Below are 19,249 nucleotides of genomic sequence, written 5' to 3'. Positions count from 1 at the left end.
TTGTGTTTTGTTCCAGCTTCGGATCTAACATGAGAGAGTTCCTCCTGCTGGAATATGCCTCGGGACTGTTTGCTCATCACAGGTAGGAAGGCCCCGAGGGTGTGAGGTGGCAGCACGGGGTTTTTCAGCATGCAAGTACCACTGGATCTTGGATTGCGTTCTTGCCCATTTGGTTCCCTGAAGGCTACAGGGGTTCAGGGGAGGAGCCATCTGGGTACCAGTCCTCAAGCTGCAGGGCAGCGCATGGGCTAACCAGGCTCCCATGTCTGTCCTTGGATGGCTGCAGCCTGTGGCAGCTGGGAGTGGATTACTTTGACTACTGCCCTGAGCTGGGCCGCGTTTCCTTGGAGCTTCACATTGAGCGGATCCCGCTGAGCACGGAGCAGAAAGCCCTTAAGGTGCTGCGGATTTGTGAGCAGCGGCAGATGACTGAGCAAGGTGAGCCCGCCCTCCCCGGCGTACTTTCTGCTCATGCTGCGCCAGCCAGACTGGAGAGAGGCTGGGCGGTGGGTGCCAAGAGATAAGCCAAAACAGGAAAATTATTGAGGAAGGACGAATAGCTAGGGAACCATCAGGGCTTAGAAGCAATGGAGCACACTGCCTTTTAAAAAGATCCTGACCCACTTCCTCTTTCCTACTTATTCTACGAAGGTCAGGACTGGGGTCAGCTTGGAATTTACTTTTCCCAGGTGGGTTGCTCTTGCTAGCTAAGGCTGGCTCTGGGGAAGCAGGACCCGGCGCAGCTCAGGAAGAGCACAGAAAGCAAGCAGTGGTATTTGCCCCTTCTCCTTCACTGTTGAGTGATAAAAAACCCAAGTCGTTCTTTCCAGAGGCATTTGCTTATGACTGCCTCTGAAAGCACATGGCAATTCAAGACCCAAAGGATGTTTTTGGCACCTGGACAGATACTGAAGGAGCTGATCTGTGGGGAGCAATAAAAATCTTTTTTGCCACCCCTGAAATCAAACCAACTCACGAAGGCAATCCTGCCGGGCTGGGTCATAGTGTTAATAAAGCCAAGAGGCAATTTATAAACCCCAAAGTCCCCAGTGTTGCCAACCAAGTTGTACTTGGGGCCTGTGGAGAGGCTGCAGAAAGCTCAGAGGAGGTGGAAAGCCTGCTCCTTTCTGGCAGAGTTCAGGAATGGCCTGATTTGCGGGGTGAAAAGTTCACCTTTTGTCTTTTTCCCTGCAAAGTTCGCAGCATTTGTAAGATCTTAGCCATGAAAGCTGTTCGCAACAACCGCCTGGGCTCTGCCCTGTCCTGGAGCATCCGAGCCAAAGATGCTGCCTTTGCCACGCTGGTGTCAGACAGGTGGGTTCAACTGCTCCTGGCTTTCTGGGGACTGTTTAGGAAGATGGGAGGCTGCAGAAGGGTCCCTGGGACCGCTGCTCAGACCTCTGGGCCTGGTCTTGCAGGTTCCTCAAGGATTACTGTGAGCGAGGCTCCTTTTCTGACCTGGATCTCATTGACAACCTCGGGCCAGCCATGATGCTAAGTGATCGACTGACCTTCTTGGGTGAGTGTCTGGGCTCTGTGCCTTGGACCTTTGGCATAGTGGTGGGTTGTGCAGATGGGAGGGACTGATCTAGGCTTCTCCAATGTTTCCTTCCTGTTAAGCCCAAACTTACAGAACCATGTGTGCCAGACTCTGCAAAGCAGATTTTCTAACATTTCCCAGTAATTTCAAACTTAAAGGTGCAAAAGTAGTATAAGGACTAAGGAATTCCCATGTACACTTTCTCCAAATTCACCATTTTTATTTTGCCTTTGTTTTATTATTCTCAGGTGTTTGGGGAACAATCTGAAAGTAAGTTGGGAGACTTTGTTCCCCTGAGAATAAGAACATCCTCTTAGACAATCAGTTATCTGAATGCACCGCTCTCGTCAGATCTGCAGTCCATGTTCTGGTTACATCAGCTGTCCCAGCGGTGTCTTTTATCGGGTCCACATCCGCAAATTCAGTTTTCCTCTCTAAGAGGTGCTGCCTCTCTTGGTGCTTCCTCACCTTGACGTTTTTGAAGAGTGTTCTGCTCTCTCAGAGAATATTCTCAGTTTGGGTTTATCTCCTGTTTCCTCATGATCAGATCGAGACTTATGGGTTCTTCCATCTGTTAAGTCTAGGTCTCTTGTTTGATTTGATAGCTACATTCTCCCAGGTTTGGCTCTTTGGAGCTCCCTCAAAATGTGTTTTTTTCAATCCAGTTGGTTTCATTGGTCCACGAGTTTGGAGACAGTTCTGGAAGAATCTCCCTGCTTTGGAGTGGCTGGTCTGGGGTCTCTCTCGTGTTGTTTGGGGCCAGAGGTGACCCAGTGCTCCGTTTTCTCAATAGGAAAGTACCGCGAGTTCCACCGATTTTATGGGGAGAAGCGTCTTACCGATGCGGCTTCTCTCCTCCTGTCCCTGATGACTTCCCAGATTGCCCCTCGGTCTTTCTGGGTAATACTACTAATAGACGCCTTGCCGCTTTTGGAAGAGAAAGAGGTACAGTTTGAATCCAGAGTGATTTTCTTCTGTTTCGTAGTCCCTGACCGTGCTTCACTCCGGAGCTGTTGTGGATGCACATCCGTACGTCCTCTCGCACGTGGGCCGGGCACGTGTGTACGGATTCCCGCATAATGCCCGCTCTGGAACTCCAGTCTCTACACAAGAAAAGCTACTTAATTTCAAAGGAGGCAGCTGTCTACTGACAGTATTCAGCCTAGGGCCCTGACGAGAAGGGTTGGGGGTGAGCATAGGGGCTCTCTGTCCACTCAGGGTTGCATATACGGAGCCCATCTGAAGGCCATCTAAACCTGGGCGCATGCCTGAACCAGTGCAGCCCTTGGCTGGGGAGCAGCTAAGTAGCCTTTCTTCTCTCTTCTAGGTGGTTTTCTCAGCAGAGCAAACATATGAGCTGATGAGATGTCTAGAGGACTTCGCCTCAAGGCGGCCAGTGTGGAGAGAACCTGGTGTTCAGCGACTCCAGGTTATTTTAGCTTTCAGATTGTTGATTCCATAATGGTGATGATGAGAAAAAGGACATCTGTCTTCTATCTTGGACTCCCCTGCTTCCTTCCAGAAACGCTGGCCCCTTGCAAAGTTGTGCTTGAGTTACCTCTTAACCTGTAATTGACACACCTCTTTTAGGAGGAAGCAGGGCGGTTCTAGGTGTTCTGATCTCTACTTTTCTGGCACTCGGTCGCAGTGGGCCTTTGCATGCAATTCTCGTATTGACCATTTGCTGGAAGCTACTACTAAATGTTAAATGCCCTTGGTGTGCCTTTGGGTCAGACTAGAGCCTTGCAGAGCTTTAATAAAGAAGGAACGCTTCCTGCCGTACCTCATGCTGGCTCTCTTTGCTTTTAGGAGGATGTCGAGAACACCAAGTTGGAAATGCTGAGACTTGCTCTTGCGCGGAATCTTGGCCGGGCGATTATAAAGGAAGGCTCACTGGAAGGCTCCTGAGACCAGCCGAGAGCTGCTTCAACGTGACACCTTTGTATGTCAATGTATATACATTTTTGAAAGAATAAATCCCCCCCCCCCCAAGTAGAAGGCAAGTTCTTAAGAGTCCAGGTAGGGAGTTTTCTCAGCCTCTACTGTGAACTTGAGATGGTAGAAATTAAGAAAGTGCTTGTTATATTCTCCTTGGATGGAACTGATTTCTGTTTCCCAAGAAAAAAAGCCACTCCTAGAAGTTAGGATGGTGAGTGCAGTGCCCTCCTTCCTATTAGAAACTCAAACAGGAGTGGTCAGTGGTTTATGCTTCTGAAATCTAGCCTTTAGAAAATCAACTGGAACATTTATCCATTTTTTCCTTTAGAAAAGGAAAAGGTCCAGGAACCTGTACATCCATCAACAAAAACCTCAGGTGATGCCCGTGTACTGTCTACATTTGGAATTCCTAAGTGGCACTTTGCCCACAGTGGGGTGGATGTTGTCTGTATTAGGACTCCAGGTAGGGCAGAAATGATTTTATTTAACATGCAGCAAAGTTGGTATATTGTATACAGCCATTTGTCACAAAGCAGTGACCTCAGTAGTAACACTCAGATAATTTTAATGTCTAAAGCTTATTATAAAGATGTATTTCCATACAGTAATCCCACAATCCTTCCCAGGGCTGCAAGCAGCCGGCCTCTGGAAAGCTCTTGGATTTCTTCCGTAAGTAGTGAGACTGATTCACTTTTGACCTGTCCTAATGAAGCAGTGAAACCTGCTTGCTAGATAGAGATGGAGGGGAAGGGATAGAGTAAGGAAACGTGGCAAAGTGCAGGGAGGGGGATCAGGGAGTGTGGTCTGTGCCACCTTTCCCCAGAGATGGCTCTGTGCCATCCAGCTGAGCTCTGTGCTCTTTCCTCAGCTGGTGATTCTCACTTGCCTGTTGCCCTGTGAGGCCTAGAGTCCTTGGCCCAGTTGTACCTGGTGGCTGGAGCAACTGGGACAAGCTTTTTGGAGCTGAGCACTATTGAAGCAATAGGGTCTGGTGACTCGATTCAAGCATGGCCCCTAATCTCACCACCTCCAGACCCCACATCTTGCCGGCTGTGCCCCTCAGCAGCTGGGGATAGTCAAGGTTCCTGGGCAGCAGGTAAGGATAGAAGTCCAGTGCAATCTGCCTCACCCTGAGGCCTCCAGTTCCCAAACATATGCCACACCACAGGCCATCTGGTGGGAAGAGGGGAGGCCCAAGCAGGAGGATGCAGAGGGTGATGGGAGTTATTCTCCCCTTCAGAGACTCAGGGCAGAAGAGCAGTTTATTTCATGCCAAGCAAGAGGTAGTGAGTAGGATGGCCTGTTCCCAAGGCAGGAGGCACACTTTCCCCAGAAAGCTATGAGTACCTGCTTCCAGAGAAGGGGAAATACTGGTTCTCTTCCATTTTCTTTCATGTTCCTAGTTTTGACTGCCACAAGGCCAAGTTCCATTTCTAACAGGCTAGTTCCACATCCTGCTGAGATGTCCATAGGACACAGCCTGCCACCACCAGAGACAAGCACACAACTCATCACAGTGGCCCTTCCAGGACGCTGCTGCCCACGGAAAGCAGAACTGGAGATTCAGCAGTACACCAACTCTATGGCCAGGGCCACTCGGGAGCACTGGGCTTTGCCTACCTCCTTGGAGGTGGGAGCAGGAGCCTGCCAGCAGGGGAAGCACAGAGTAGAGTAGTGATGGGGGGGCTGAGACCTCTAGGGGTGAGGATGTGGTCCTTGAGGGAGAGACCCTAGTCTCTTTAGAGACCTCTCCCTTATGGCATCAGCATGCCAGCATGAGGGGAAAAGCGTGCTCCCACCTTGGGTCCATGTTCCCAGGACGATAGTGCAGAGTCTGGGGCCACTCCCCACCCCTGACAGTACATGGCCACTTCAAGTCACACAGGTAGATAAAAATCAGGTCCTTTTAGGGGACCAAGGGAGAGAGCATCACAGCAGCAGCTCGGCTCCCAGCAGTGATGCCCAGGGCCCCGGCTCCATATCCAGGCTCTGTACACAAGCACTGTAGTCAGGACGTGGACCAAGGAGCCCTCCTGTCTCGCGGCAGCCTGCCTGGGCTTCAATGTGGAGGTGACACGGAGTCCTCTGGGGTCATAGGTTACCCCACTGCTCCACGGGAGGGAACTGGTCCACCTCGCCCACCTCTGTGCTCAGCTGCTCTCCCAGGGCGAAGGTCAGCCTATACCGAAGCCTCGCCTTCTCCTGTGACGGAGGGGTAGCACGTTAAGATATGACTTTGGGGCCCTTTCAGTGCCACTCCTACCACCCCATCCTCACTCAGCCACTGAACATGGGCAGGGAAGGGACACAGTGCTGCAGTATCCTGGTACTTCGGACGGGAAGGTGGAGGGGACTGATAGGGGCAACAAGGGCTTCGGTTTGGAGCCCAGTTCTAGCTCACCTTCAGGGGATTGGCCAACAGCATGACCTGGGTGATGGCTGCAGGTGGTTGGATGGGGCTAAATGGAGACAGCTCTGTCCCAGAGGGTGGCTGTAACTTCACCTTCATTGACTGAAGAGAGAGAGAAGCTGCTTTGAAGAGAGATCACAAGTGCCCTTGAGCAGGAGCCCATCAGAATCACGATGGACATGTGCTGCTGCCCATTGGCCTCGGGGTCCCTCAACACTGTGGGGTTCAAGAGACGGCAACCCCTGCCTCTAGAGGCCCTAGGAAGCCAGGATACCTTTGGCACTGCGGCCTGCAGCACGATGCTCTTGATGGGCAAGGGAGCTGTATTCAGCATGGACACCACGACCACCAGCACGTCAGGCCGTCCAGGCGGACACTCCTTGGCAAAGTGGAAGAGGATGCGGAAGCCATTTTTATCATAGGCTGTCACAGGAAGGGCGCTGCCTGTAAGAAGAGGTCAGGTGGGTGTGGAAGGAGAAACCCCAAAGAGCCCTGATGAGAGGGCGGGGAGACCCTGTGGCCAGCAGGCTCCCTGAAAGAATCTGGGTATCTGCCAGAATCACCCAAGAGTGCACAGTAGCAACGACCGGAGGCCGAGACAGCAGGAAAGCGGGTCACATTTGGCACTTAGAGACCCAGGCAAGGAGAGCCTGGGCCCGCCCCTCTCCCCGTATCACTATAAGTGGTGGGCTCCACCTCCCCCTCCCACCTCAAGCTTCCCACACCTACTAGGCTTGATAGATTCCAGGGGGACGTGGACACTGGCCAGGGAGAGCTCTGTCCCCTTCATGGGGCTGCCCTGGGACTGGAAGGCAGGCGGCTGGAAGAGAGGGCTGCCAGGCCCTGGGGAGAAGGGGAGGAGAGGCCTAGCAGTGGTGCTGGTGGGGATCAGAGGGGAGGTGGTGGGCCCAGGGAAGAAGATGGAAGACACGGGTTTCACCAGGCCTGAGGTCCTAAGAGGTACAAAGGGGGACAAGTTAGAGACCAGGGGAAGCTGCTGGACCAACCCTTCCCACGTCCTCAGGGCACGGCTGGTTCTTATTACCACCACCTCCCATCCCCCATCTCTAGATTCCCACCTCAGTAGACAAAAAAGGAACATCCCCAGACGGAGCTGCCTCTGGTTCTGCCAAACCAGGCCCAACCCTCCCCACCCCACCCCCCATCTCCCACTCATTACGCTCTGGTCTCTTCAAGAAGCTGATCGAGGGCATCCAGCTGGTGCAGGGTGCGATCGCCCAAAGCTGAGCCATGGTACCCGAGGGCTGTGGACTCAGTCTTTGGGGCAGAGGCTGGGGCCAGTCCAGTTGGGAACAAGAAGGAGGCTGCTTTTGGGGCAGGAACACTGGCTGGGAGCACAGGAGCCGGGAAAGGAGAAGGCAGCGGAGCCTGGGAGCTGCCTGCAGAGGGTGCTGAGGGTGGGACAAGAGGCCCATCTGAGGGGCTGCAGGCAGCACTCCCGGGCTTGGGGCTGCAGAAGTCCAGGTCCGACTGCTCGTTCTGTTAGGAGGGGAAAGTGTGAGTGAGCAAAGAGCAGGGAGGAGCTGTTGCAGCTGGCAGGTTTTGGGTCTCCAGTTCCAGTCCCCTTGGCTGGGGGCCCTACTAGGACCCCACTGGACCAGCAGCCCTCTGAAGGGCCCGGGCCCGCCCTTGGACAGGATCAGTATTCTCGAGTGCACCTGGGGCAGTGCTGCAGGGACCGAGCCAGCCACAGCTGAGGATGAGCTGGAAAAGAGGAAGTCCGTGAAACCAGTTGAGCCTTTTAGTGATGTCCCTACCTGGAACAGGGGCCACTGGCTGTTCGCAGCTGACTCTTTGGGAGGAGCAGTGGGGGCTGGGTCAGCGAGGCCTGAAAACAGAGAAGACGATGGTGATGAGAAGGGGCTCTGGCCTTGGGCAGCCCCACTCACCCTAGAAAGGTTATGTGACAAAAGGGTGACAGGTGGGGAACAAGGTATTTTCCCAGGCAGCATCCAGAGAGGGACGGATCCTCTTCAGTCCTTCCATTCACTGAGGGGGCCTCCAGGAAAGAGGGGGCAGAGCCAGACACTCAGCCCATGTCCACTCCGGAGCTTGTGTCCACACTGCCCTGGGGGCCTGAGGGCACTAAATCAGATTCTCCCTACACCTGAAGCCTCTTCCCCACCCCTGCTAAGTACATGGGGCATCCCTGGGCCCTCTTCCCAATTCCACAGGCCCTTCTGCTCTGATGGTCCCACCAGGAGAAGCCCTTTAGAGCTTCCCTCCAGGACGCACCCAAGCAGAGCAGCTCCTCGTCCAGTAGGCAGAGGGCATTGCTTGCGCTGTTGGGTCCTGGGGTAGCCTCGGCCTGGCTGGATGAATGGCTGCGCCCAGGTCCCGAGGTCTGCGGGGGTGGAGGGAGGATAGGGATGCCAGAGGACGGTGGGGCAGGGGCAGGGGCTGGGGCCAACGCCGAGGATGAGCTGCTTGGTGTGTCCAACTCAGCAAGGTCGATGAGAGTACCCTGGTTCCTGGAGTGGTTTCCTGGATGGGCGAATGGAAGGGGACAGGAATGATCAGGGGCCACTCTAGTGGCTGCACAGCAGGAAGCAGAACCCTGAGCACAGCCTCCAGCCTAAAAGCAAGCAAAGAAAACCCTATCCATAGCTCCAGGCCTCTGGGAAGCTGGAGGAGCACTTGGAAGGGCTTTAAATCCCCTTGGGCCCCATGGGATGACATGCAGGTCACGCACTCATGGCTGCGCAGTGGGGCCCAGGGCTGGTCTGGATGGGTCCAAAATGGGGAACTAGAACATTTTACCTTCAGCATCTGGCATGGCTGAGGTGGCTACCTCACCATTCACAACCTGCCCTTCAACAACTGTTTTGTAAGAGTTGATGACCCGGGAGAGGTTGTCACTGGCCTGGAGGATGTCCCCTAGAGCAGAAAGATGTACTTCTCACTCCTGCCCCTGACACTCCCCTGGCCCCCCACCCCCACCAAATCCAAACTCCTGGGTCATCTTTTCAGCTACTGACTCACCCAAACTATTGTCATTGTCCTCTGTCTCACTGGCTAGTTTGAATAACGTCCGCCTCTTATTCTCACACCGATCAAACAGCTCCTGAAAGAGTCCCAGACCTAAAAGTGAGAGCTACAAGGTCCCCTGGCAATGATCTAGTTCAGTGTCCGCGTCCAGAAAGTCAGGGGCTCCCCTAGTGCCACGGTCAGTCACTGGCAGAATGGGGCTCTGAGCACTCATCTTCCTGCTGTCAGCTTCCACCGTGCTGTGTCACCTAGGACGTGTGCTTAAGGGGATGTAGGTCCCTTCCCGTCCCCGAGGCCGGCACATGCCTCAGAATTTAGAGTATCTACGTAACCAAGGACTTAAGGTGAAGTATTGGGCACGCGGTGGGTCTCTGCCCAAATGTTCCAGAGGCAGAAGGTGGGGCGGAGAGAAGTGAGCCCTGAAGGTGGGTCTGCAGCCACCCGGATTCGGGTGTACCCCCAGCTCTTCTGTCCCGAGTGGGTTCGCCAGAGCCTGGGTAAAATGGGGGTACCGCCCCCAAACCTGGTCGCTATGCTGATTACTAAGGAACAGCAGGTACTGAGCAAAGGCCGGCTCCCTTTCCTGGAGCCCAGCTCTCCCAGGGACGCGCCTACCTTCATGAGCTCTTTATCCGCCTCTGAAGAATCCTCTTTGCTGTAATGAAGCAGCATCTCATTGAGGAGCTTTACGTTGTTATTAACCTCTTCTAAAGTGTGCAGACGCTTGGTCACCTTCTGGATCCGCGCCTCGTCCTATATCAAAGACAATCCAGGAGAAAAAGCTTAATAGACACATCCCACTGCCCCCAGCGCCCCCCAGCAAGGATCGCACCGGAGACATGAGCAGATGCTAGTCCGAGCGGACACTACTTATAATGCACGGTTCTTGGGAACCCGAAGGCCTCAGCCTCAATCTAGTTTTTCTTTTAAAATAATGGCCTACCCACCCCTCAACTGGCCCCATCCATGCTCGCGCCTCTAACCCATTCTCCCCTAGAAGCTCCAGTGCGCCTCCCGCTCTGGCCTCGCGCCAGGGGAAGAGACTCTTGCTCTGTGGTCATGGGTTCCTCCACCCCAAGGCCTGGGGCCCACTTACTTCCTTCACCATGGACTTGATGAGCTTGTTGGCCTCTTGTAGGTCATCTGGGTTTTTGCTTTTCAACAACTTGGCTAAAAGCTGGAAGAGGAGGTACCAAAGGGAAAGGGAAAGGTAGCACCCCACCTGGGGAGACCACAGAGGAACCGGGGCTCCCGCAGCACGGAGTGAGCCCCACCTCATCTGAGGACGCTATCGGCTAGGGTGCGCTTTACCTTCGATTTCTCCTCATCATCAAAAACAGGGTTCTTGGGACGAGGTGGTGGAGAGGGGACCAGTGTCCTGTCCACAGGGATCAGTGGGTCACACTGCACGATGCCTGACAGGAACACAAGGGGGCAGAGTGTTGGCTCATGCTGGGGTCACCTTGCCGCCCTTCCTCACGCAGCAAGGCAGGGCCCACCCCTGCGATGAGGGCCTGCAAGGGGTCAGCCCATCAAACTGCAGCTGAGCCCTTACTGCCCTCAGAAGGAAGGAACGGATGGCAGACACCCCCCCGTTCTTCCTGGGCTTGGCCAGCCTTTGGAGCTGCTCTGAGGATGAGGGAAGGTACGCACATACCCTGTCTCTTCAACATGTGGTAAGCATCCTTGATCTTGGTTTCTTCCGGCAGGGCCAACGTCCAGCTATAAAGCAGCTCAATAACCTTGGTCTTCACTTTCTCAGACACCCTGTCCCCCAGGTACTAAGAGGCAAAAGGAAATGGGAGAACCTCATAACTGCCGTCCAGAGGCAGAGACCGCGGGAAAGCTCCCTTCACAGCAGTGACAGGTTAGCTCCAGTCTCCAGACCTACCCCAAACCAGCGGTGTTAGGTGTGTTATGACACAGCTCGGGGAGGGGAGGAAACCACCCGTGGCAAAGCTCTCTCAGGGACACAGTCCGTGGTCAGGTAGGGAGCCGGGAGCCCGCCACTGCGTTTCCACGCGCAATCTCCCAGAAACAATGGCATTTTATCTCAAAGGAATTAATGAGAATGTCTTAAGTATGAAAAATTGCTCCCTGTGCTTTAAGTGGCACCCAGAGCTTAAAAGCCACATCAGCGTGCCACAGAAGCTGAGCAGCTGAGCCTAACTCCTTAGATCCACATAAGACAGACCCAAGTGACCGCTGTCCCCAGGAGCCCTCCTGCGCACATGCGCACCTGCGGCCGCATCACCTCTCACAGTCGGGCCAGGAGCCCATCAGAGGGCTGCCCGTCCCTAAGGTCAGGACATGGACAGCTCTCTAAAGTCAGTTCTGTGGAGATGGCGGCTGTACCACGAAGCCAGTAAGCTGGGAGAGGGGGAGGAACACAAAAGGAGTTCCTAGAATGAGGAGACTGCCCCTGACTGACCTTCGGAGAGACGACTTTGATTAACTCATTCAAAAACCGGAACTTTCCCACTTCGTTATGAAATCTCCTCCCGCAGTTCTTCATGCACGCCTCCAGCACCTGCAGCCACATGACGGGGGCGCTCAGCCAGGAGCCTGCACACAGATTGCGGGGACGACTGACCCCAGCAAGGAACGGATCAGGCAGCGGTGTGCACGGCCCCCGGGAACGTCAGGGCAACAGGATTACGGACACCTCCTGTCCCTCGAACTGCGAACCTCTTCTGGGGAAGCTGAACAGGAACTAAACTAAGAAATACTGAGACCCAGATACTAGCACGTGTCTGTCCTAGAAGGTGCTGCCTGCCAGACTCCGCCCTCAGAGTTTAGATGAGGGAACGAGGCCCAGAGATACAGTTTCTCTGACTCAGGGTCCGAGCTCTTTCTACCAGCTGATCCACACTGTGGGGAGACGGGAGATGATGTTTAAATGGTCTTCATTTTTGACGATATGATCTTTCCCCTCCTCCTGCTCCCCTCGATTTTCCTTCTGGGGCACACAAAACTGCCCTAGGTTTTCTGTGCTGCCTGTGGCCCTGGTGCCTGGAGTGTATGCCGAGGCACGCTCCACCCTCGTGTCCCCTTCCTTGGCTTCCGACTCTGTCAAGCTGGGTTCTTCACCTGTGCCACTACTGACATCCTGGGCCGGGCACTCTTTGTTGTGGAAATCTGTCCTGTATATTAGATGTCTAGCAACATCCCTGGCCTCTACCCCCTAGATGCTAGCGGCACCCCATGACATGAGACAACCGGAAGTGTCTCCAGACACTGCCAAGTGTCCCCTGGGGAACAAAACCATCCCCACCGAGAAACACTGTTTTAAGGTTTCGCTCGACAGTGAACACGACAGAGGCGCGCACGTGGGCCATCTGAGCGCCCTTCCCACGACCCGAATGAAGTCAGGGGAGAACCTGGGAGTCCTCGGAACGTGGCTGCGCTCTGAATCCTCAGTCTGAATAAAAGCTAAGATCCGCCGGTCGGTGTGATGCCCTCAGTAGGAACTAGCATTACTTTTAGCTACAGAACAAATTACACTCGCCACGCTTTTCTTTAGTTGGGCAACTCTTTGAACCGGGAAGACAGCTCTGTCAGCACCTCTCCAAGAAGCCGCCTCTGAGCTCCACTCTGGGCTCAGGGCCCCGGCCTCTGGCTCCCCCGCTCAGCCACTCGGCCTCGCCCACAGGACTGGCGGCCGTGCGGGCAGGGACTGCACTCCGGGCCTCCCTGCAGCCTCGGGGCCAGGTACAGGGCACACACATTTGCGGGGCAGTTTACAGAGCACGTTCCGACCATTCCTAGTATCAAGGGCTTTCAGCTGCCATAGGACGTGAGCCCTGAAAACCTCAGAGAACCCCGCGGGCGCACAAGGAAAGGCCTGGGCTCATTCAAACCTGGCGTCAGAGGGAAACCTACCGTCAGGGCCTGGACCGCCTCCCATTCCTGCGGAGACTGGATCTTATGGGCCAGCAGTCTGACGGCGATCTGTGGCCTGTGAGACAAGCAGACCACGCTTTCAGCCATGACCCTGGGGCTATGTGGCTGGCCCTCCTTGGCCAGTTTCGACTTCTCCAGTCAACTCTCTCCTGCCTGCCCCCCAATGGCTTTGAGACTCACCCTTCAAGCTCTTTGTTGATCTGATCACAGAAGCCAATTATGTATTCCCAGTCCTCCTGGCGGTTGGAAGGATTGGTGGCCTTATCTTGGGACAGAGCAAAGTGGAGGACAATTGTTATAAAGAGCAAGGAGGACATAATGGAAGGCTGTCCAACAATTTTTAGGCACTGATGTGAAGCTAAGTTTGTTTCCAAATTTCTTCTCTGTTGGAGAACCCTCAACAGGTCAGTTTAGTATTTTGAAAGTCACAAATGAAAGGGAAAAACAAATTCTCAGCCTTGTGAAGCTTAGTGTAGACCACGATCAATAGGACAAATAATAATAAACACAATAAAAATCTTCAAAGATACCCATAAAAATGTTTAATATAACCAATTAAGTATAAATAACTCTAATTATATAAAAATAACTTATTAAGCAAATAAGGATGATCAAGAAGTGTTTCCTACAGAAACTGAAGCCAGGTGATACTTGGTAAAAAATACACATACTTAGGAAACTAATTTCCTACATACCCTTCAAAAACTTTTCCAAGACCTAACTTTTCTTAATGCTTTAAATGTTTTTTATTTTCTAAGAGGGAGAGGGGGAGGGAGGGGAGAGGGAAAGGGAGGGAAGTGGGGGGAGGATAGTGAAAGGGAGCGAGAGAATCCCAAGCAGGCTCCACGCCCAGTGGGGAGCCCGACCGAGACCCACCTGAGCTGTAAACAAGAGCAGGTCGCTTAACCCACTGAGCCATGCAGGCACCCCCTGCTTTCAGTGTTTTTTAAATTGCACCTTTTAAGTTAAACTAATATTTACTGTGGCCCTACTAAGCACCAGTCATTGTGCTATCTGTCCGTGGGACTGCAGGCATAGAATCTGAAGCATTTGGCACCCCCAGGTTTAAATGGTCTCCTATGATTAAGGACAAAGGCAAGTGTTGGGAGAGTTTCAGGAGACCACTGAGGGCTTATAATCCAGGTGCTAACTGTCAAGTCTCCTATTACCTGGTGTGGGTCCTCTTTCCCCTGTTATCCCCAGAACCTGTGCTAAAGAGACTGGCCCCCACTGGGGGCGGTTAAACGTGTTCCCATCTCTGATTCACATCTGGGGAGTCTGCCTCTTCCAGAAAACACTCTCAAGCTGTTTGCTAAATTTAGGGCTTCAGGTTCACAAGACAAATGGAAGGCTGAAGGCGTATATCCTTTTTAAATACCCACGCTCCTGCAGATTTCCCCCCGCGCCAAGAGCAGAGCAACAGAACCTTAAAAAAGCCCCTCCATACAAGGGGTGTTGTCAGAAGTTCCTGAATTCTGATTTCTCGTGACTGTGTTTTCTTAACTTCCTTTTTCCTAACATTAAAATCACTAGCTCCATGAACAAATCCTAACAAGGGCTCCCAGCATCCTCCCCACCCCCACGGGGATCTGAGGCACAAGAAGTCAGCAGACGCCACCCTGAGGTAGAGGGAAGGCCTGCAGTGTTTCCGCTCAGACTACAAAAAGATTCTGACGGTTTAGGTTCGTATTTGGAGGAAAAGGAAAATGTCTGTCCTCAATCCTGAAAAGAGAATTAGCAGGCCCTTTAAAATGTCAGGCTAGAAGGGAAGCAAGATTAATTCTATCAAGAGTGGCTATTTATCGCCCCAGTGACCCACAAGCTGTCACCTTCCAGAAGCCCCATGTTTCTCCCGTTTTGTCTGCTATCTTCTCAGGTGTTAGTGTGGTTTTGTCACTAATCCCTATCATTTGAGATACTTAAAGTTCTTTTTTTTTTTTTTTAAGATTTTATTTATTTATTCGACAGAGATAGAGACAGCCAGCGAGAGAGGGAACACAAGCAGGGGGAGTGGGAGAGGAAGAAGCAGGCTCATAGCAGAGGAGCCCGATGTGGGGCTCGATCCCATAACGCCGGGATCACGCCCTGAGCCGAAGGCAGACGCTTAACCGCTGTGCCACCCAGGCGCCCCGAGATACTTAAAGTTCTTACATGACATCAAGAGGCTGAAGGATACAAAAAATAAGACGGTCTGAGGGGCCACCCCCCTCCCATTGCTGCTATTATTTTAAGAGTCACACACCTCGTGGTGTAACAGTCACGGCTCGCCTGCACTGTTCACAGCACGAAAAGCACAGTACAGAGCACAGCCGGATGCGCCTGCCCCCGCACACACACGAGCAATGGGCACGCACCAAGCGTGCTCTCCCAGGCCTCTCGGAATTCCGATAGCGCTTCTGCTCCCAGGAATATGGCCACTTCCTCCTCACTTGTGCTCAACTTCTCTAGAGTCCCACTTCCTTTCACCTTGATAGACCTTCCTACTGCAACCCTGCAGGAGCTCTTGGCCTACACGCGGGCACAAAGAGCCCTGGGTTCAGCAATGGCCAGTCCCGGTTCTGAGCATCTCCAGCCCACAAGCACCCTTAGGAACTGGAGGAAAGTTCTGGGGATAATTCCAGGTAACTCAATCTCTCCATCTGTCCACTGCCTCCCTCCTGCAGATGCACACAACTTTCCACCCGCTCAACATGCTCCACCGCCTGGCGCAGAGGTGACACCAAAGCCTCCCCTGTAAGCCCCACCTTCTAGAACTAGCTCTGGGCTCTACTCTGACTCAAGAGTTCTATTTTCAGGTCTCTCTTGAAAGCCTTATGCTCTTGCATGTCTGTGCCTCTAGATTCCCTGCTCTCATTTTCAGCTTACTTCTATCACTAGCTTTGACTGTGTTGGGGTCTCAAAAGGTCAAGTAGGGATGGTTCCAGTAGGGGCAGTACTGGCTACCCAATCCCAACACGGCTCAGACATTTCACAGACGACAGATTCTGCGTATCCCATGACTTAGAGATTAGCAGAGGCAAGAACACAGGATGGAAAAGAAATCAAGAGTCATCCTTCGGTGCTAGGGTCTTGAAATAAGAGAGACTTTGTCACCAAGTCTTTGTTAAGCACCCACAGAAAAGTAAGTACACAGGTCAACTATACAGTAAGATACTGGTCAATCAATCAATAACACAACTTAAAGAAAACAAAGTACACAGCATGCTAAGCCATGGAGGGACTACAGAGAGTCCAAGACTCAAAGCCTACCCTTGGGGAGCTTATGCTCTTCTGGTGCAACTTTTTTTTTTTTTTTTTTTAAAGATTTTATTTATAAAACAGAGATAGAGACAGCCAGCGAGGAGGGAACACAAGCAGGGGGAGTGGGAGAGGAAGAAGCAGGCTCATAGCAGAGGAGCCTGACGTGGGGCTCGATCCCACAACGCCGGGATCACGCCCTGAGCCGAAGGCAGACGCTTAACCGCTGTGCCACCCAGGCGCCCCTCTTCTGGTGCAACTTGAGCGAAACCAGAGCAAAGGCTTAGAGTGTAATTATATAATGTGAACAGAAATGAGCTTAAAAACAAACTCTACTTCTCCCTCCTGACTTCCCCATTTCTATAAATGGTGCCATCATTCAAACCTCGCTCTGCCCCCACGCCCAGGCATCTGGATTTGAACCGCCATTGCTGACTCCTTCCTTCTCACCCACTTCCAGCAACCCAGGGTCCCTTTCTTGTCAACGTCTTTTTAAAACTCTCCCTTTCTTACCCCTTCCCCCACCCCATTTCCTTACTTCTTCACCCGCTTCCAGAATTTCTGCTCCTTGGCATCCTATATATAAAACCCCTATACTGATCTTCCTAAAACACTGATTTCACCAGGTACAGCAAGAACACGGACCTGATAACTGGCGGAATTTAAACTTCTTGGGCTGGAATTCAAGGTTTTCCAGAATTTGGTTCTAACTTCCCATCTTTCTCTCCCATCACACTCCTACAGGGGCTCCCTGCCTGAACCAGCCAAACACCTGTTCCTGTATGCCCCAAACATGGTTTGCTCTATTTACATCACTATCTAGTGTTTTCTCAGCCAATGTCCCAGTCTTCTGGGCTTTCGAGGCCTGGCTCGAAGGCTACCTCCTCACTGAATCATCTTTCCATTCCACTTACCCCCAATTTCCTAAAGACACTGCATGTGAGCATTTACAGCTCTCGCCCTGTGTCTGCATCTTTTTAAGAATGCTTTAGCCACCCCAGCATCACCTCTATCAAACTGAAGGCAAAGACAGCTGGAACTTAATTTTCATGATACCTCACAGAGCAGGTATGGATTGAGCCGAGAGGACTTCAGAGAAGGCTGAAGTGATCAAGAGACAGTCCGTGGGCAAGCAGAATCTGGGATGGGTTTTAAAGCATTTAGTTGAGCAAAGGGGAACAGGGCTTCCAGGGAAGGAGAGCAGTGTGTGCTGGGGGACAAGCATGCTGACTTAGCACAGCAAGGAGACTCTCAGGAAGCCACAAAGAGGCGGCAGTAGGTGTGCAGCAGTGGAACGACCTGATTACACAGAAGTGCTCTTCTGGGAGCAGAATGCAGAGTGGACGGAGGGGAGGTGGGTAGACACTTGAGGCACTGGGCCCAGCAAAGGCTTCCATAAAAATTCTGGCAAACCATGGAGTGACAAGGACCTACACTAAGAAAGTGCTATACCCCAAACACTGGTTCATTCAACTGATAAAAAGTTCACACCAATAAGTCATAAGAACTGCGAAGGTGAACAACGGATAAGAATGGAATCTTAAAAAGAAAGAAAGAAAAAAAAGAATGGAAAGAATCTTAACACCGCCCCTAATGTCACTCTAACTAATGGGAAAGCTCAACGGCCAGTCTCAACTCTAGTGTCTACAGATACCATCCCATTCCCCCACTCACCACATCCTCTCCCTCAAAAACAGGTCCCTCTCCTATTTCAAAACATAACTCTAAACCCAGCCTATTAAACTCCACTTAGGTCAAATTACTCCAACGTCCCCATTAATATCTGTGAATCAAATCAATTCCAACATAGTTATACCTGGTTGGATGGCTCTGGGCAAGTGGTTTGATTACAGCCAGGGTGTTCTCTTTTTGTGAAATTGTGACGGTAGTACCTGCTTCATTAGGATACTTGATAAATGAATTAAATGAATGTCTTTGGAGCACGCCGAGCTCCTTGGAGAACAGTTCCCTATATACAGAGAACTTTGTGACTTGCCTGCAACTGCAGATTTTGCAAACGTAACCTAGGTTCAACCACTTGAAGGGGGTTTCTTATTAAAAAAGGTGAGGCCATTGGAGGAAACAGCCATCATCTCCAACAGCCTGCAGGCTCTAGTAAATAAGAGATCTTGCAAAAGGCAATCTCTAGGCATCCTGTCTTATCACTCTGTCCAATTTTTGTCTTCACTTAAAGAGGCCTCCAGGGACTTCTTCTAAACCCACAGGAATGTAAACTTATTAACCCTTCAGCAGGGTACTATGTGCTAACAAGGTCAACCCATATTTCCTTAACAGCAACATGAATTAACAATTAAAGCAAAAGGCCGCTATAACTACAGCAAAAGGCTGTGCTTCTCAGCTTTGCTCAGAGTATGTTACCTACGAATGACTCGTTAAGATGTTCAAGTGTGTGTGTCCCCAACACGGACATCACCGAGCTTTGAACACTGCAGGAAAAAGGTAAAGCTGTTCTTTATCCCTTTTTGGATTCTTCTCACTTCGAACATTCTGTCTGCGCGAGACGGCCACTTCTCAAATACATGGTCCCAATTCTGAAGCTGTGTGTGTACGCTCAGCGGTACCCACCGCTCCCGGAGTTTCAGCCCAAATCCGCAGCTTTTCCCTTCCACTAAGACTGAGGCCAGGGGTCCCGGAGTCTCGGCAGCCCGCGGCCCCACCACAATCTCCCCAAATCGCCGATGCCATGTCAGCCGGAAGCACTTGGCTGCCGCTTTCCCGGAGCCCCCGGGGACCGCAGCGGACCCGAGCTCACGCCGCCGCGCGCAGAAGTGGGAGGAGGCGCCGGGCGGGGGCCTGGACGCCCAGCTGGGGAAGGGGCGTGATCGCGGAATGCTCGAGGCCAGGGCGAGCCCAGGCGCGGGCTGCCAGGCGACGCCGCCGCGGGCCCCTGGCAGCGGAGGGGGACGGAATGGGGCGGAGAGGGGGCTCGAGGGCAGACAGAAGCGGCCGCGGCTACTCACTCAGCCAGGACTCCAAGCTCTCCCCTTCCGCCTCCGCCATATTGCAGCCGCCCGGGCCGGCCCGGCGGCCTCAAAACTCGCGAGAACCTGTGAGAGACGAACCGGGGCGGGGCCTGCATGGGGCCTTGAGATGAGAGAGTCCCACCGCCGAGGGTCGGGTCAGTGTGTGGCGGATAATGAGACTCCGAATGTTTCCTTTTGACTCTTGCCTTTGGACCTCGGAGTGAGAGA

The 19,249-nt window shown here is 52.6% G+C and overlaps 2 protein-coding genes across 5 annotated transcripts in view; one reads left to right on the top strand and one right to left on the bottom strand.

Annotated features, from left to right (window-relative positions):
- Nucleotides 1-3,530, top strand: part of NUP85 (nucleoporin 85) — a 31,166-nt gene extending 27,636 nt beyond the window's left edge. Inside the window, exons 13-19 of the mRNA XM_026484167.4 lie at nucleotides 17-82; nucleotides 287-438; nucleotides 1,197-1,314; nucleotides 1,419-1,519; nucleotides 2,334-2,485; nucleotides 2,868-2,969; nucleotides 3,350-3,530. Coding sequence (XP_026339952.1) covers nucleotides 17-82; nucleotides 287-438; nucleotides 1,197-1,314; nucleotides 1,419-1,519; nucleotides 2,334-2,485; nucleotides 2,868-2,969; nucleotides 3,350-3,448 — 790 coding nt within the window. The 3' untranslated portion in view covers nucleotides 3,449-3,530. The remainder of the gene's footprint in view (nucleotides 1-16; nucleotides 83-286; nucleotides 439-1,196; nucleotides 1,315-1,418; nucleotides 1,520-2,333; nucleotides 2,486-2,867; nucleotides 2,970-3,349) is intronic.
- A 412-nt stretch (nucleotides 3,531-3,942) lies between these two features.
- GGA3 (golgi associated, gamma adaptin ear containing, ARF binding protein 3) lies at nucleotides 3,943-19,193 on the bottom strand. 4 transcript variants are annotated; one of them, XM_026484166.4, is made up of 17 exons: nucleotides 19,019-19,193; nucleotides 12,981-13,065; nucleotides 12,780-12,855; nucleotides 11,329-11,427; nucleotides 10,555-10,678; nucleotides 10,209-10,312; nucleotides 9,994-10,074; nucleotides 9,513-9,650; nucleotides 8,892-8,973; nucleotides 8,670-8,786; nucleotides 8,145-8,393; nucleotides 7,667-7,737; nucleotides 7,069-7,388; nucleotides 6,618-6,841; nucleotides 6,163-6,332; nucleotides 5,880-5,990; nucleotides 3,943-5,680 (listed from the first exon to the last, which is right to left on the bottom strand). In XM_026484166.4, exons 1-17 carry the CDS (start codon nucleotides 19,056-19,058, stop codon nucleotides 5,570-5,572), a joined length of 2,202 nt encoding a protein of 733 aa, XP_026339951.2. In that variant the 5' UTR covers nucleotides 19,059-19,193; the 3' UTR covers nucleotides 3,943-5,569. The 4 variants fall into 4 exon arrangements, with proteins under 4 accessions (XP_026339951.2, XP_057174160.1, XP_044234696.2 ...); XM_057318177.1 differs by lacking the exon at nucleotides 19,019-19,193 and adding an exon at nucleotides 18,417-18,992; XM_044378761.3 differs by lacking the exon at nucleotides 19,019-19,193 and adding an exon at nucleotides 17,854-18,408.
- Between the last annotated feature and the right edge of the window lie 56 nt (nucleotides 19,194-19,249).

Source organism: Ursus arctos, unplaced genomic scaffold (assembly GCF_023065955.2).
Source record: "Ursus arctos isolate Adak ecotype North America unplaced genomic scaffold, UrsArc2.0 scaffold_24, whole genome shotgun sequence".
Lineage (NCBI taxonomy): Eukaryota > Metazoa > Chordata > Mammalia > Carnivora > Ursidae > Ursus > Ursus arctos.
Note: the sequence above shows the minus strand (reverse complement) of the source record. Positions and strands in the feature narration are given on the sequence as shown.

Excerpts from the sequence above, each read along its gene's own strand:
- GGA3 (XM_057318177.1), bottom strand. The coding sequence starts at position 18,468 with ATGTCCGTGTTGGGGACACACACACTTGAACATCTTAACGAGTCATTC. Across the intron at positions 8,974-9,512 it reads CGGATAAAGAGCTCATGAAG|GAGCTGTTTGATCGGTGTGA; the intron begins GTAGGCGCGTCC and ends GGACTCTTTCAG. Across the intron at positions 5,681-5,879 it reads TGTTGGCCAATCCCCTGAAG|GAGAAGGCGAGGCTTCGGTA; the intron begins GTGAGCTAGAAC and ends CCTCCGTCACAG.